Source organism: Eretmochelys imbricata, chromosome 1, assembly GCF_965152235.1.
Source record: "Eretmochelys imbricata isolate rEreImb1 chromosome 1, rEreImb1.hap1, whole genome shotgun sequence".
Classification (NCBI taxonomy): domain Eukaryota; kingdom Metazoa; phylum Chordata; order Testudines; family Cheloniidae; genus Eretmochelys; species Eretmochelys imbricata.
In genome coordinates this window covers 11,139,140-11,154,048 of record NC_135572.1, presented here as the reverse complement: position 1 = coordinate 11,154,048, position 14,909 = coordinate 11,139,140, and the positions used below count along the sequence as shown (strand labels likewise).

The 14,909-nt window shown below is 55.2% G+C and overlaps 1 protein-coding gene across 1 annotated transcript in view; it reads right to left on the bottom strand.

Annotated features, from left to right (window-relative positions):
- The window catches only part of ARRB1 (arrestin beta 1), a 176,507-nt gene that overhangs the window by 16,563 nt on the left and 145,035 nt on the right, over positions 1 to 14,909 (bottom strand). The window contains exons 6-12 of the mRNA XM_077832628.1: positions 13,284 to 13,343; positions 11,606 to 11,673; positions 8,871 to 9,006; positions 8,326 to 8,410; positions 4,053 to 4,125; positions 2,403 to 2,540; positions 1,270 to 1,353 (exon numbers count right to left, since the gene is read on the bottom strand). Coding sequence (XP_077688754.1) covers positions 1,270 to 1,353; positions 2,403 to 2,540; positions 4,053 to 4,125; positions 8,326 to 8,410; positions 8,871 to 9,006; positions 11,606 to 11,673; positions 13,284 to 13,343 — 644 coding nt within the window. The remainder of the gene's footprint in view (positions 1 to 1,269; positions 1,354 to 2,402; positions 2,541 to 4,052; positions 4,126 to 8,325; positions 8,411 to 8,870; positions 9,007 to 11,605; positions 11,674 to 13,283; positions 13,344 to 14,909) is intronic.

The following is a 14,909-nucleotide window of genomic DNA, read 5'->3' as shown; positions in this document are numbered from 1 at the left end:
GAGACAGAATCAAATATGCAAAGCTAGCTCCTGCTACACAGCCTATTATAAGGCCTGGGCACTATCATGAATATTCATTGAGAAGCCCAGCCTTCCATGTCCAGCTCTAACTAGCAGGGGGAGGGATAGCTCAGTGGTTTGAGCATTGGCCTGCTAAACCCAGGGTTGTGAGTTCAATTCTTGAGGAGGCCATTTAGGGATCTGGGGCAAAAATTGGGGATTGGTCCTGGTTGAGCAGGGGGTTGGACTAGATGACCCCCTGAGGTCCCTTCCAACCCTGATATTCTATGAACTTCCTCACCTGTATAATCCTGGGGTGCCCTTATCCTAGAGGTTAGCATATTCATGCCTTGTAGCTCATCACCTATTGCTAACACAAGTTAGTGGTTAAACATCTGTTGCCGATTCTATCCGAAAATAGCGTTCAGTGCGGCTGCCTAGTAGCATTATGTGCCAACTCCCTCTCTTGAGCAAGCTCTTCCCAGTTCCCGAAAATCTAGGGTGACTGCCAGGCCATTTGATCTGTGCTATGGGTCATAGGCCTTGTTGATGGGGAATCGAGACTCTTAGCTTTCATATCTGGTTCTGCCACTGATTCACTGCATGGCCCTGGGCAAGCTGCTCAGAGGAGTGTTGGGAGAATTAACCTGTGCTTGTGAAGTGCTTTGAGATCCGCAGAGGAAAGGCACTGAGGCTTTGAGCCAAAGCTCACCGAAGTCACTCAGAGCAAACACTGCCACCCATTCAGAATTCACCTGCACTCGAGCCGGAGCAGGTCACAGCCAGGAGAGTGAGATTTGGAGCAACACAAGCATCACTGCAGGCTACAGTGTGTCCAAATGAAGTGGTCATGGGGATCACACCACTCAGAGCATGTATTGGGCGGCCATGCAAAGAGTTGACCAACACATGCTGTTGGGCCAAAGCAGGGAGCCCATAGCCCAGCCCTGTGAACGTTATCCCAATTCAGGGCCAGACAGGAGAAGATTCAACAAACCCTCAACGTAAAAAATACCACAAAGGTTTCTTCCTTTGTGAGTGTTTGAAAGCTCCGTGCCGCTTCTTTCTCAAATTTAGGGGCATGGCCATGTGCTGGAGGGTGCGGCCATGGGGTGTGGCCATGTGCTGAAGGGTGTGGCCTGTGAGGGTAGAGATTTAAGTGACTGGATAAATTTGCATCCAGTCGCCCTTGCCTTCGGTTGGGGCAGAGGAAAGGTTGGTTTGATTTTTCTTGACTGCGATTAGCCGCAGAAGGAAGAAGATACTCACCCTCCCCGAGACACCACCAGCTTCACTTTCACTTTATACGAGACAATAATTCCCAGGATCTCCTTATTGGCTCCATCTCTTAGCCTAGAAGCAAGGACAGACGAGGGATTTGTAAGGACACGACTGCCAGGAGTTTCTATTAGAACCAGGTGAAAATAGTAGCTCCCCTTCCCCGCAAAGTACCCCAAACACAGACTCACAGTACCGGGCCGTCTCCCAACTCCCCGAACCTCATCACACTTCTGCAAAATGGCAGTTTCCCCAGGGAATCAGGCGCCATTTTGAAATTTCACGTATTTAAAAGGGAAAAGTGACTAACGGGGAAGGGATGCCAAATTTGGGAAATGACACCCTCTTCACCCGCAAATAATAGGGGAAGTGAAAACCAGCCAAACCGTTTTTGAAGTGAAAATGGGCTCATCGCTCTAAAAATCCCAGAGGCTCTCCCAGGCTCTCCTCTGATAACAGATGGAGAGAGAGATACACACAAACGAAAATCAACAGAAAGTAAAAGCCAGGGGTATTAGGCATCTAAATACCTTTGTGAATCCCACCCAAAGGGACTAGCTAAGGACTTTGGCTGAAGTTTTCAAACCTGGGTGCACAGGCTCCTAAATCCATGGTGGGAACCTAGAGTGGCATTTTGGGGGGGGTCTACCTTTAAGCAGCCAGGTGTGAAAGTTTTGGCCAGCATCTTTTTAGAATCCCAGAAGTTAGCAATAGAAAGAGCTACCATTAGGTCTCCCATGCCATCCCTTGAAAGGCAGGCAGTACAGTTCTGCCCCCTAGAGGGTATTCTACAGGGCCCTGGCCAGGGCCCTTTTAAATGTCTCACTTCAAAGACATCTGATCCTGGTGCCAACACTGAGGTTCCAACCCCTATGCAGCAAAGCACTTGAGTACATGTTTAAGCCCACAGGCAGTGCCATGGAAGCCAACTGGTATTGCCATCAACAGGGCTACTCGTGTACTTAGAGTTAAGGCTATGCCAAGAGCTCTGCAGGACTGGGGACTTGGCTGGTGTTTAGTGGCACCAGGATTCTTCACGACAGTCATTCTTTAGGTGACCCATCCGCATTGCTGGGAGAAACAAACCACTCAGACATGCAGGGCAGGGAGGAAGGAGCTCTCACAAGGTGCTGGAAGCCAGGTTGGTGTCTTCATGTTTAAGCTTCCCGTCCAGGGCCAGGCCCCGCTTCTCCCGGTTGTTGGCGAGAAAAGGGGTCAGTGTGTAGACTTTGCAGAACGTCGAACTCGGAGCCACCACGTCACTGAGGACAACAACATGGGTGAATGAAACTGATGTAATGTATGGGACCGAACCAACACCCGCACCTCCCCGTGGGGTCCCAGAGCTCCCATCTCTCTAGGAGAAAGGAAAATATCTGAAGCACAATGCAACGGCAAATACAAGCCTGATGGGTCAGCCCCACTGGGGAGCATGTGAATGCCTGACACCGTCACGGTGATTCCCGGTGTGGAGCTGGGAAGTGGCCTCCTCTCTGTGACACAGTGAAATCCTTATGCAAGAACTACCCATGGGCCTCTGAACATGCTCACCTCACCCTTCGCAGGACAGTCGCAAGATACGGTGTTTGCTGCAGATTCCTGACAAAGCCCGAAAGCCTAAGTTCATCTACGACCTCCGATCTCTCAGGGGAACTCGGAGCAAGTTGCCAGCTAGCCGAGAGAGTTCAGGCAGGAGCCATGTAAAGCTCAGTGGTTTTGATTGCGTCTCACTCTGAGTTTTGAGATGTGATCAAAAGCCAGACTGAACAAAGGCTGCCATGGCCCCAAGCAGAGCAGAATCACTTTGTTGTGAGCAGGGTGCCCAGGCAGCACTGAAGCTGTGTTACAACGTTAGCAGCTTTCCACGGCGACGAAGAGTCATCACATGCTGATGCCACATCCCCGGGGTGGTTCAATATCACAACTCTGAGCCATGTCACGACATGGCAATGCAACCACCCGGTATGCATCCAGCACGATTTAAAGGGACGCTGTAAAAATACCACCATGGGGCCTCCGTTTGTTGTCTCAAGGACTCCAGATCACAAGTCAAGAGATATTTCTCCACCAAACTCAGCCTGGGCCCTACAAGTCAAGCTGGGGTCTTTATACACCAGCAACGATAAAGATCCTGGGCTCAGAACATGGCCGACAGGAGCGAACAGCGGGAAAGCCATGGCAAATCAGCGGGACCAAGTTCAGAGGGGGTTAGCAGAAAAGAAACGGTACCAAAATTTCCTTTTAAACAAAACCCAAAATCAAAGGAACAACAGCAGATCCCTTTCCATCCTATCCCATCACTCCACTTACCCAGTCATAACAGGCCCACAGCTCTGACTCTCTAGCTGGGACAGAGCCAGAGGATTTATAGCGGGCTTCCTGACCCAGAATCCTTTACACTAAAGAGAAGTCCCGCCTGTCGCTCTGGTTGATTGGCAGTTTTTCTAGGCAATGAGTTCTTTCCCTCCTGGTTCCAGAGGGGCTTTGCCCCATCACGTAAGCCTTATTTAAGTAAGTAAAGTCAGCTGCTCTGACTCTGACGCACGCATGGGGGGCAGGGCTGTGGGGCAGAAGAGACCAGTTTTGCATAGTCCTGGAGATCGGTTCTTTAATGGTCCTCGAGCTTGTAGGAAGCAGAAGAGAGCCAGGAAAATCCGAGCTCCTCTGCTAACCTTGGGCTCAGTGGCGAGCCCCAGCACGGTGAGATGTGGCATGATCCCTGGAGACGAGCCATGGCCGTGATACTACCAAAGGACGTGAGTGGGCATACTCACTCTGCCTCTTCCACAGCAACGGGGCATTTGTACTGAGCAGTGTTGAACAGGCAGATGTCCGCGTACTGGCGCACTGGGGGTGAGAGACAGACAGAGAGGGAAGGCCAAGGTTAGGGTGTGCTTCAGTGCAGCAGGCGTGAGAGCACCGGCCAGCCTGTGCCGTGTTGTTGGGCCGCTAGGAACACCCCAGGCACCGGTGGCTGGGAAGCGATGGGGTCCCAGCACCACTTCTGGGGATAGTGAGACATAAGGGACCAACACCCCCTTCCCCTATTCCTGGTAACGCAGCCCAGCAGTGATAAAGGAGAATGGGGACAGGAATAGACACCAGGCCCTTTAGTCCATAACATCTTATATAGCGTTTAGGGCCAGAAGGTATTTTTAGATCATCTCGTCTGCCCTCCTGTCTATCACACGCCATTACATTTTACCCAGTTACCTCCCTACTGAGCCCGTTAACTTGTGTTTGAGCAAAGTTAAACTTGTGTTTGGCAAAGGCACGTCTTCAAGAAAGGCAGCCAGTCTGGATCTGAAGACATCAAGAGACGGAGAATCCCTTGGGAGTAAACATTTGAATCTTATTTCTAATTTGAATGCATCTGGATTCAGCCTCCAGCCATTGGTTCTTGGTCTGCCTTCATCAGCTAGATCAGTGGTTCTCAAACACTTTGTATGGGTGACCTCTGTCAGACAGCAAGCCTCTTAGGGTGACCGCCCCCCTTATAAATTAAAAACAACAGTTTTTATATTTAACACTATTTTAAATGCTAAATTTATAATCCTATTGTTTAAAAAGAATTGACCTTTTCTCACTGCTTTGAAAGTATGACTAAAACACATTTTCATCTAATGATCGTTATAAGCAGAAAAGTTATTTTTTTAATAGTTACTGTTTAATACTGGGGGGGGCGGGGAGACACGTGAAGAAACTGTGTCAAGATCACTTTTCACAGCAGACTTCGCGCCCGACTGCCCCCCTTTCTTCTGTGCTGCCTTCAGAGCTGGGCAGCAGCAGTGCAGGAGTAAGGGGGGCAACGGGGTGCGAAGTCATCTTTGTATGTTTGTTAATATCACTTTTCACAGCAGACTTGCTAGCTAGCTGGGAGGCTGCAGAAAGTGATATTAACAAATATACAGAAATGACTTTTCACAGCAGACTAGCTAGCTAGCGGGTCTGCTGTGAAAAGTCATCTTTGTCTGTTTGTTAATATCGGCCCTCTCGTGTTGCCTCAGTCTCACCTTTTTAGTCTCAAGACCACAAACCTGCACAACACAATACTGCAATCCTCAGAGTCCAAGTTCCTTACCATGGTGATAATACACACTCACACACAAATATGTGTATATATATATTGTTGAGGAACAATGATCCCTGCATGAGACGTTTACAAGACTTTTGGCAGGAAATGCACTATGTTGCGAGGGAAAGATGTGTGTAATTTTCTAAAACGCTAGATTTAAATGATACGATTTATAGCAGTTGCTCTGTTTCGTGCATGTACTCGCGACCCCCACCTAATAAACTCAGGGGGTTGCGACCCACGGTTTGAGAGCCCCTGAGCTCGATCAAAGAGCCTACTAGCACCAATTATTTTCTCCCCATTGAAGTTCTTATACCCGGTCATGAAGTCATCTCGCAACCTTCTTTTTGAGACACCCAACAAACGGAGCTCTCGGAGTCTCAGCTAAAGCATTTTGTCCAGCCCTCGGATCGCGTCCTGGCTCTGCACCCTCTCCAGTTTTTCAAAATGTCCTGGTCTCACTAACGCTGTACACAGAGGTAAAATCGCCTCCCTACTCACGTGCAGGTTTACACATACAAGGATCGCATTAATTCTTGTTGCTCCAGCATTGCCCTCCCTCTTCCTACCTCTGCCCTGCCCCGTTCTGCCCCCTCCCTCCCAGCACCTCCTGCACACCGCGGAACAGCTGATCCTTGTGGGTGGGAGGTGCTGGGAGGGAGCGGGAGGAGCTGATCCGGGGGGCTGCCGGTGGGCGGGAGACACTGGGAGGGAGCGGGAGGAGCTGATCCGTGGGGCTGCTGGTGTGCGGGAGGTGCTGGGAGGGAGCGGGAGGAGCTGATCCGGGGGGCTGCGGATGGGCGGGAGGCGCTGGGAGGGAGCGGGAGGAGCTGATCCGTGGGGCTGCTGGTGTGCGGGAGATGCTGGGAGGGAGCGGGAGGAGCTGATCCGGGGGGCTGCGGATGGGCGGGAGGCGCTGGGAGGGAGAGGGAGGAGCTGATCCGTGGGGCTGCTGGTGGGCGGGAGGTGCTGGGAGGGAGCGGGAGGAGCTGATCCGGGGGGCTGCAGATGGGCGGGAGGTGCTGGGAGGGAGCGGGAGGAGCTGATCCGGGGGGCTGCGGATGGGCGGGAGGCGCTGGGAGGGAGCGGGAGGAGCTGATCCGTGGGGCTGCTGGTGGGCGGGAGGTGCTGGGAGGGAGCGGGAGGAGCTGATCCGCGGGGCTGCCGATGGGTGGGAGGTGCTGGGAGGGAGCGGGAGGAGCTGATCCGCGGGGCTGCCGGTGGGCGGGAGGCGCTGGGAGGGAGCAGGAGGAGCTGATCCGTGGGGCTGCTGGTGGGCGGGAGGTGCTGGGAGGGAGCGGGAGGAGCTGATCCGTGGGGCTGCCGGTGGGCGGGAGGTGCTGGGAGGGAGCGGGAGGAGCTGATCCGTGGGGCTGCCGGTGGGCGGGAGGCGCTGGGAGGGAGCGGGAGGTGCTGATCCGTGGGGCTGCCGGTGGGCGGGAGGCGCTGGGAGGGAGCGGGAGGAGCTGATCCGTGGGGCTGCCGGTGGGTGCTGAGCACCCAGTATTGTTTTTTGTGGGTGCTTCAGCCCCGGAGCAGCCACGGGGCCGGTGCCTGTTCCTGTGGGTAGGTGTGCACTGAAACAAAAGTCCCACGGCTGGCCCGGGTCACTTGACTCAGGCTCATGGGGCTCGGGCTGCAAAACTGCAGTGGAGACATTCGGGCTCGGGCTGGCGCCTAGGCTCTGAGACGCCACGGGGGGGGGGGGGGTCTCAGAGTCTGGGCTCCAGTCCAAGCATCTCCGCTGCGATTTTACAGCCCCCCCCTCCCCCCCAGCCCCAGCCCGAGCCAGCTGATCCGGGTGCTGAGACTCAGGGCCATGGGGGGTTTTATCGCAGTGTGCCCATGCCCTGGGTGTTACTCCTCAGTCCTTACTGGCGCTGGCCATTCCTCCCCATTTACCGTCACCTGGGAACAGTAAGAGCACCCGGACCTCGCTCATCAGCCACAGATCTCAGGTGTCCTTCCCCTACGCACCCCTCCTCCGTGGCTGAGCAGAGTGATGGGCTCATCTCCCGTTCGCCGATCTCACCTTTCCAGCCCCCTTTCCTCGCGAGCCTGCGGCTGCATCTTTCTGTAACCGCCTGGCTCAAGGGCCCCCTGGGGAAACGCCTCGGTCAGCACCGTATGGCCCAGCTGGTCCCTGGAGTGGGAGGAACGTCCTTTCCCGTGCTCTGCGAATGCAGCGCTGGTGGAAGGGGCTGGGGCGGCAGCCTGGGGACTGAAGTGCTCCATGTATCGGGAGAGGTGGTCCCTTGGAGTCAAGGCTGAGGCCTGGGGCAGGTCAGGGGCATTGGTCCTGCCAGTGCCCCCACTGTGCCTGTTCTGGAGAGAACGCTATTTGGGGGCTGATCTGGCCCCCCTCAGCACGGTACCCAAGTCTCTCACAAGGGTCCAGTTTGCCCTGGCAGTTCTCCAGCGAGGTCGGGAAAGCACTGTGCTCCCTGCTTTGCGGATGGGGAGCTGGGCCTCCGAGGGGTGAAGTGACTCAGCCGGGGCCACCCGGGCAGTCTGTGGCACAGCTGGGAATAGAGGTGGTCTCGGCTCCCTGGCCCACCACTGCTCTCAGCCGTGTAAGGATCACCCAGCCAGACTCTGCCCTTAGGCAGATGGCTGGATGCTCCCAGAGCGTGCCAGGGGAGTCGAGTGAGAGCAGATCTCTGGGGGTGCGGGAAAAGAGCCAGCCAGGAGGCGAGGCAGGTTGGGAGAAGATGTCTTGGGATAGATAATGGAGGAAGGGCTCCAACAGGGGCTGGATGGGGGAGGCGATGCTGGAAGTCAGGCAGTTGAGGGCGTGGGAAGGGGATTCAGCACGTGGGGGAGAGTCAGGGCAGCTGCTAGGGGTCAGGGAAGGCTGGGGAGAGGGTTTACAGGGACCCCAATGGAAGGGTTGGCCCAGCTGCGACAGCTTGTGACAGTCCCCTCCTGCCATTCTGCATGATGGATCCAGGGAACGCGGGCACCCCCTTTACCTGAGATTTTAATCTTCTTCACCGTCTTGTTTGTGTTGTTTGTCACGTGGACGTTGACGTTGATTGGCTCACCATGATAGTAAATCTGCAGGAACAAGGGCCCCGGCCTGTGTCAGCAGCAGGCAGGTGGGAGGGGGCTTCCTGGCTGTGCAGGTCAGGGCACCCCCCAATCAGGGGGTGGCTTGGGGGGCTACCCTCATACCAATGTTTATTAACAACAACCCACAGAAGGTCTCCCCCCAGCGAGAGCTGTGCGGGGATCAAACAGCCGGGGTCTCTGCCAACCCTTTGCAGTGTCGGTTCACCAGGCCCCCATCCCAGGGCTGCACTCGGCGCTGAGTTAAATGCGGGGGGCGTGAGGCCTTCCATGGTGTGGAACCCGTTTGCACCTGCTGTGAATTTGGGCACCAGGCTATTTCCCCGGTATTTCCCTTGGGACCTGCTCCTCGCTCTAAGGGCCCAGGGCAGCCGTTAGGCACCGGCGTGAGGGCCCCACGCGGCCGAGCGACACAGCAGCCCCAGGGAGAAGCAGGGGGTTGTCGTACCTCCTTGTCCAGGGATGCCTCCAGATGCAGCGGCTTGTCAGACATCAGGAACTGCCTGGTGGTCTCCGCCATGGGCTGCGGGCCCGGTCTCTCCGGCGCGTACTGCACTTTGCGGATCACCAGGCGCACGGAATTTCTGCCGGGACATATGGAGGCAGAGGCTGAGCCCGAGCCTGCGGGGATCTGCCCTGGGGTGCCAGCAGGCTTCCCTGGCACCCCAAACTCGGATAGACCAATTAACCCTGCCATCCACCCTCTGGGGAGGGGAGGGGGAAGCATTTTAACCACCTCTTCCTGAGGGAGGGACTGAGACCCAGAGCCAGGGGTGGGATTAGAATGACATGGGGCCTGATCCAGTCCTGCCATGGCACCAAGAAATCAAAGGGCCCCCCTCCATCTCCCTCTCCCACTCCCCTCTTTCCTGGCAGTGCCTCAGGGCTCCACGAGCCCCTTCCCAGCCCAGGCTGGCTCCATGGATCCCGCCTTTATCCAGTCACAGGCAGAGAGGTGAAGTGACTTTTTAGAGGCAGTGCTAAGGACAGAACCCAGGCATCCTGGCACCCACACTCCAGCTCTAACCACTAGGCAACTCAGTCTTTTGGCTTGTCTCAGGTCACAGCACATCAGGACCTTGCTCGGGGAGAATGAAATACGAGGTTCCCTGTCACGACATGCCCAGAAACACCAAGACAGTCCAATCGAAAAGGGCCAGTGGTATCTCCCCCAGTGTAGGAAACGGTGCCTCAGGAGAGCCTCCGAGGTCTATGTGCAAGTCGCTCCGCCTTTGGCCACCAGATGGTGCACCTGGCTTTCTCACCCAGGGCCAAGCCTGTGTGGAGTCAGAGAACGCCCCGTTTCCTTCCCGCTGTCAGGCACCTTGGAAAGGGGGGTGCTTCTCCGCTGTTCCATGAGAGCGGCAGGCTGCTGGAAGCCCCTAGGAGCCATGAGCCACTGAGCTGGGTTCAGCGTTGGCTCGAGCGAGGGTCAGTTCACCCAGACTACCCTGGGACCTGTCACAGCAGCTAACCTGGGCCCAACCTCACCGAGAGTGGGATGGGAGGGGAAGGGGCCTGTGTCTTTGCTTTTCACACATTAGCAGCTGGCTTGGAAGGATTCGATTTTTATCTGTCAATTTCACTGGACACACACAAACTAACACGAAAAGATTTCCAGTCGGCAACAATCAAAACTTACAGCTAGGCAAAGAAAGAGAAAGGCTGCTGGAGACCCTCGAGTTTTAGACACGATTTGGGTTTTAATATGCCTAACGCGTGATCTTTTTGGAATCGCGGCATCTGTTGGCATCGCATAACTATTGTCTGAGCCCCCAGAATTTCCTGTAACTGTGAGAATTTAAATAGATCAAAATCGGGAAAAATGCTTGGAAAGAAACACCAGTAATATCCATCCAAATTGGAAAAAATTAAAAATCGAATTCTGCCAAGCCTAATTACGAGCACGAGGAAACCATAGGGACACAGCAGGCTTTCAGATCAGCCTGTTAATGAACGTACAAACACCCAAAGCTAGCTACATCCCCACTGGCTCTGGTGGCTTCTGCAATTGTGAGGCCCACTAGAGGGTGCTCAAAGTATTTAAATACTACCCAATTCCTATGCACAACAGTGGGGTTGGCACCCACTATTACTGACACATGTGCCAACCCACCCCCACCCCCCCAGGTACCTCAGTTTCCCCATCTATATAACAAAGAGGATAAAACTGATCTGTCTGGCAGCCTAACAGACACACCATGCCACAAGTGGGGACCAGAGCCTAGAACCTCTGGAGAGGGAGGCCTGGGCAGGTACTACCTGAGCTTAATGACTCTCTGACGCGGGGTGCGGGGGAGCCTGTGAAGCCAGCCATGCTTCCGAGGTGGGAACAGCTTCCGTGCCGCCCGGTGGGATGCCAGTGCTGAAACTCACCGGCTGTTCTCCCTCAGTGCATCTGCTCCGTCCCCACCATACCCCTAACAGGAGCTCTCTGACTAGCACTTCCGCGAGGGTCCACGAACCATCCCCACCTGGCCCCAAGCGCTGTGCTCCCTGACTGTCAGTGGGAGTAATCTCCGGGCTAGCGATCCACTGGGCGATCCAACAAGGGCCGCGAGGGGTTAGTGCAGGGCCCTGCCCCCACCTGCATGCAGCACGCCCCTCCAGGAGACCTCGGAGGGGCTAGATGCTACCCCAGAGCAGGGCACATCCAGAGACCCTCCGTGCTCCCTGCGGGCTGAGGAGCTCCTGCAGAAGCTATGGTTAAAGCGCACTGCTGCTGCCCGTTGCTGGGTGGGGGACAGGAGATGCTCGAGGGGATGACGGAGTTAGCCTCCCACGGCTGTTCAGCGGAGGGGGCAAACGTTCCCAGTCCCTGCCCATCTGCAAGCGTCGGGATGCCCTGCGGAAGAATGGGAACCAGCCGCCCCAGCGTTACAGACCAGGGGCTGGCATGGCGAACGAACGCAGCTGGGGCCCATGCTGCCATGCGGGCGGTTGGGATCCAGACCCCAGCTCTGGGAGGAGCAGGCCAGACTTGGGTGGGAACTTCGCTCCTCGCCCCAGCTGGGGGACACTGCCGGCAACAGCTCTGCTGCTCCGTCAGGGCCGCAGCACCGACTTCCCCAAGAGCTGATTTCTGAGGCCTGTTCTCAGCTGGCTGAACTGCTCCGTCCCCTGGCTCTGTGTCCTCTCCCCAGTGCCGCCGGGTGGCGTCAACACAAACATCGCTCCGTTTACCTCTTGTGGATTTTCTCCTCCAGGTTCTCCGCACAGAACGCTTTCACCTCGTAGTCAACGCCACAGGCCTACAGAGCAGAACAAAGTGGGGTAGGAAGCTGGGAAATCATGTCTCCTGGCCCTTCCTTATCTCCCCAGCGGGGTCTAACGGCTTTGACATGTCTGTACGCGGTAAGGTGCCAGCTGGAGCGTGTGGGTGTGCCATTCTGCGCTCCTGGACCGGTTGCATGCACCACTATCCTCTATTTGAAGGCCTCAGAAATACTCAACTCTATCCTAGCCCCCATACTGCCAGTGGAGATTCTCCTTTAGCGCATGTGGCAGGGGTGTCTGGGCCTTTCAAACAAAAGGATCTGAGTTCTAGCCTGAGTATTATCACGAAGTTCCAAGCAGTTAGCCCACTTATGAATCCTAGGTATTATAACGTCTCCATCTGAGCTGTGGTCTCATAGCGATCGCTAAGATCAAGTAACCAATTCCCATTTCCACATGCTCCTACCCTTCCACAAAGCTCATCCTCTGGGCTGACATGTTCAGGCTCTGGTCTCAGTGTAAAGGGTCATTTTTCGGGAGGGAGGAATGTGGGGGAATTGGAGCAGAATCCCCATAGCTGGTTTGCAATGGTGAGCGAGTGGAGAAAACTCGACTTTCCCCCAGGGTAGAAGAATTCCTGCCACTCTTTGCCACCTGCCATGGAGGGTGCCAGACAAGAAGCACCTGAAAATCAGGCTGGTGGAAGGTGAAAACTGGAGTACAGACAATGGGGCGAATGCTACCGTGCTAAGTGAAATGGAGTTTATTACTGTGGGCTCATTAATATGCATGCAGAGACCGGACAACCTCGGGTTGCCAGGGGCTGTTCTTGTCGAAATTGACCCTCCTTGCTCAGCAGATCCACCTGTTGTGCGTGTCAGAGCCAGAGCTGCTGGCTTTAGTGGCCACAATAAGTCTGGGCCCCCTTTAGCCTTGCAGACCAAGCAGGACTCTGGGAGAGGAAGCTGAAGTTTGTTTCTTTTGGGGCATTAACGGAATTGTTCACAGTCCTCCATTTACAGGGCCATTCTGCAAGTCCATGGAAAGCAATGGGCTCGTGTGGGGTAATTAAGGGTGTCTTTTGGCTTGTGGACCATTTATTTGGTTATGAAGCATAAGAAGGGAGGAACCCAGCTTGACTCTCAGATCCCGGGGGAGCTGGCAGGGATGGCAGCACTGGGGATCTCTGTACTATGTAGCGACTTCAACATTGTTCCACCAGCGGAGCTGGGCCAGGATGATACTCCCAGTACTGAGAGTCCCTTCGCAGAAATCTTTTTGTTTGAAGCTGGTCTGGAAAGGACTGAGACACAATAAATAAGGAGCCCCCCATTTGCCTTTGGCTTACAGCCCCTTTTCAGAAGAGAGCCGCCTCTTTAAGGCCACCTCATTATCCCCTGGAAGCTAGATGGAATTCGCTCCATGCTCTTCAGACACCTGAAGAGCTCCGAGTGGCGCGAGACAGCGCCATCGCTCCGAGACGCTGCCGCCCATTGCTGGGGCACTTAGAACGTCTGAGCCAGCCCAGGCCTTCTGGAGAGACCCCCGGGATCGGAGGAGTCCGGCTTAGCTATCGCAATGTCTCTGCGGAGACGGGGAGAAGCTGGGAGCTACTGACCGACAGAGAGGACACAAACAAAGTTACCTTCCCCGTGTCCTCCGGTCCAGGCTGCAGCGTGACGGAACATGGCAGGTTGGGAGGGATCTGAAACAGAAATCAAGGGCAGGGTTGGATTGTAACCAGGGGTAGCCCACGGAAGAGACCAGGTACCTGCCTGCTCCACACACACTCACTATACCGCAGCCTGGGACTCTAGTGATCTACCTTGGAAGGATGAAGGGCTCAGCCGGCCTCCTGGGGTTACTTGAACCTGCACGTCCAGGGTGTCTCAGTGTCCCAGGTTGGAGCAGGGTTGAATTTGGGGGCATGAAGGGTGAGTTACACCAGGGGGGAATTTGGCCCCCATTCTGAGTGGCCCAAACCTGGGAGGTGCTGAGGCCTCCTGCAGGATGTTGTGCGCTCCCGTCTCCAGCCGAGGGCAGGTGCTTGGCATCTCCCAGGAGATGCTCAGCCCCTTGGAGTACTGGAGTCGAAAGCAAGAGACAACCTGGCCTGCATCCATGTCCCGGCTACTGAGGGTTGCTGTAGCCGGCCCAGCAAGCTGGGGTCAGAGGGCTCCTTAGAGAGCCCTGGCAACTCCCGAGTGTTTCCTTTCCCTGCCCTCTGCAGAGCAGCCCCACACACATACCAGTGGGCTGCTTTCTGCCCTGCTGCTATCCCCAGTGACCTGCACAGGTTCTCACTGCACCTCAGTGTGCAAACGGTTCTGTGGCTAAGCCAGGGGTGATGGGCGAGCCCACGGCTTGCAGGAACTGTGACCCAGAGACCTCTTGGTGCCAGCTAACAAAGTCTCAGGGGGTGCAAAGAGTTTGACAGGGTCCCGTGGGTCAGATAGATGCAGTGTAATTCACTAAAAGGTGGCTTGCGACGTCTCCACGAGTCAGGGTAATCACTGTGAAATGTGTGTATTTAGAAGTTGTGTGTCTCCAGTGAAAACTCTGTTCGTAAGGTAGGAAACCAGGAAGTAACAGACGCTTCCCTCCCTGTGTGGTCACAAGTGTATTGGGCATTGCACGTCTCACAACGGACACCTGTTTGCATACTGCGCCAAGCGCTCGTGAACAGACTGTGAAATCTTCAAGGGGGAGCATTTACATGGAGAACAACCAGCAGGAGGGGATCCTGCTCAGGAGTAAAGACATCAGATTGCTGGAGTATCTATGGGAATGCAGAGACATGCCCTGAATCTTTCATTGAGGAGGCTAGCGGGCAGCATGGACTTGTCTCATGAATGGGAGATGACAGCTGAAGAGCTCTGAAAGGCTGGAGGGACCTCCGGCGAGCAGTAGTTAGGTAAGACTAGGCTCTAGGAGGAGTGTTATGATTTGATTGTAGATATAAAGATGAGCTTCCAATACTCCTACTGGTGGTTACTTGGGTCTCTATACTGGTAAATAAGTGTTTCCTTGTTTTCACTGTAAACTTATCTAAGAGCTGGGTGTTAGCAGAGCAGGGACCTGAGGAGGAACTGGTAAGCGGGGGTGTCCTGCTTCTTTGGAATCAGCATACCAGGGGCTGGATGCTCCAGGGGGTGCTCGAAGGACTCGGGGATTGGGGTGCACCTGTCCCTGCGTAGGCCTAGAGGGGCGGGATTGAGTTGCCCATGGCCCGTGGGGCTAAGGAGCTGACCCCTGACAGGCACAGACAGGC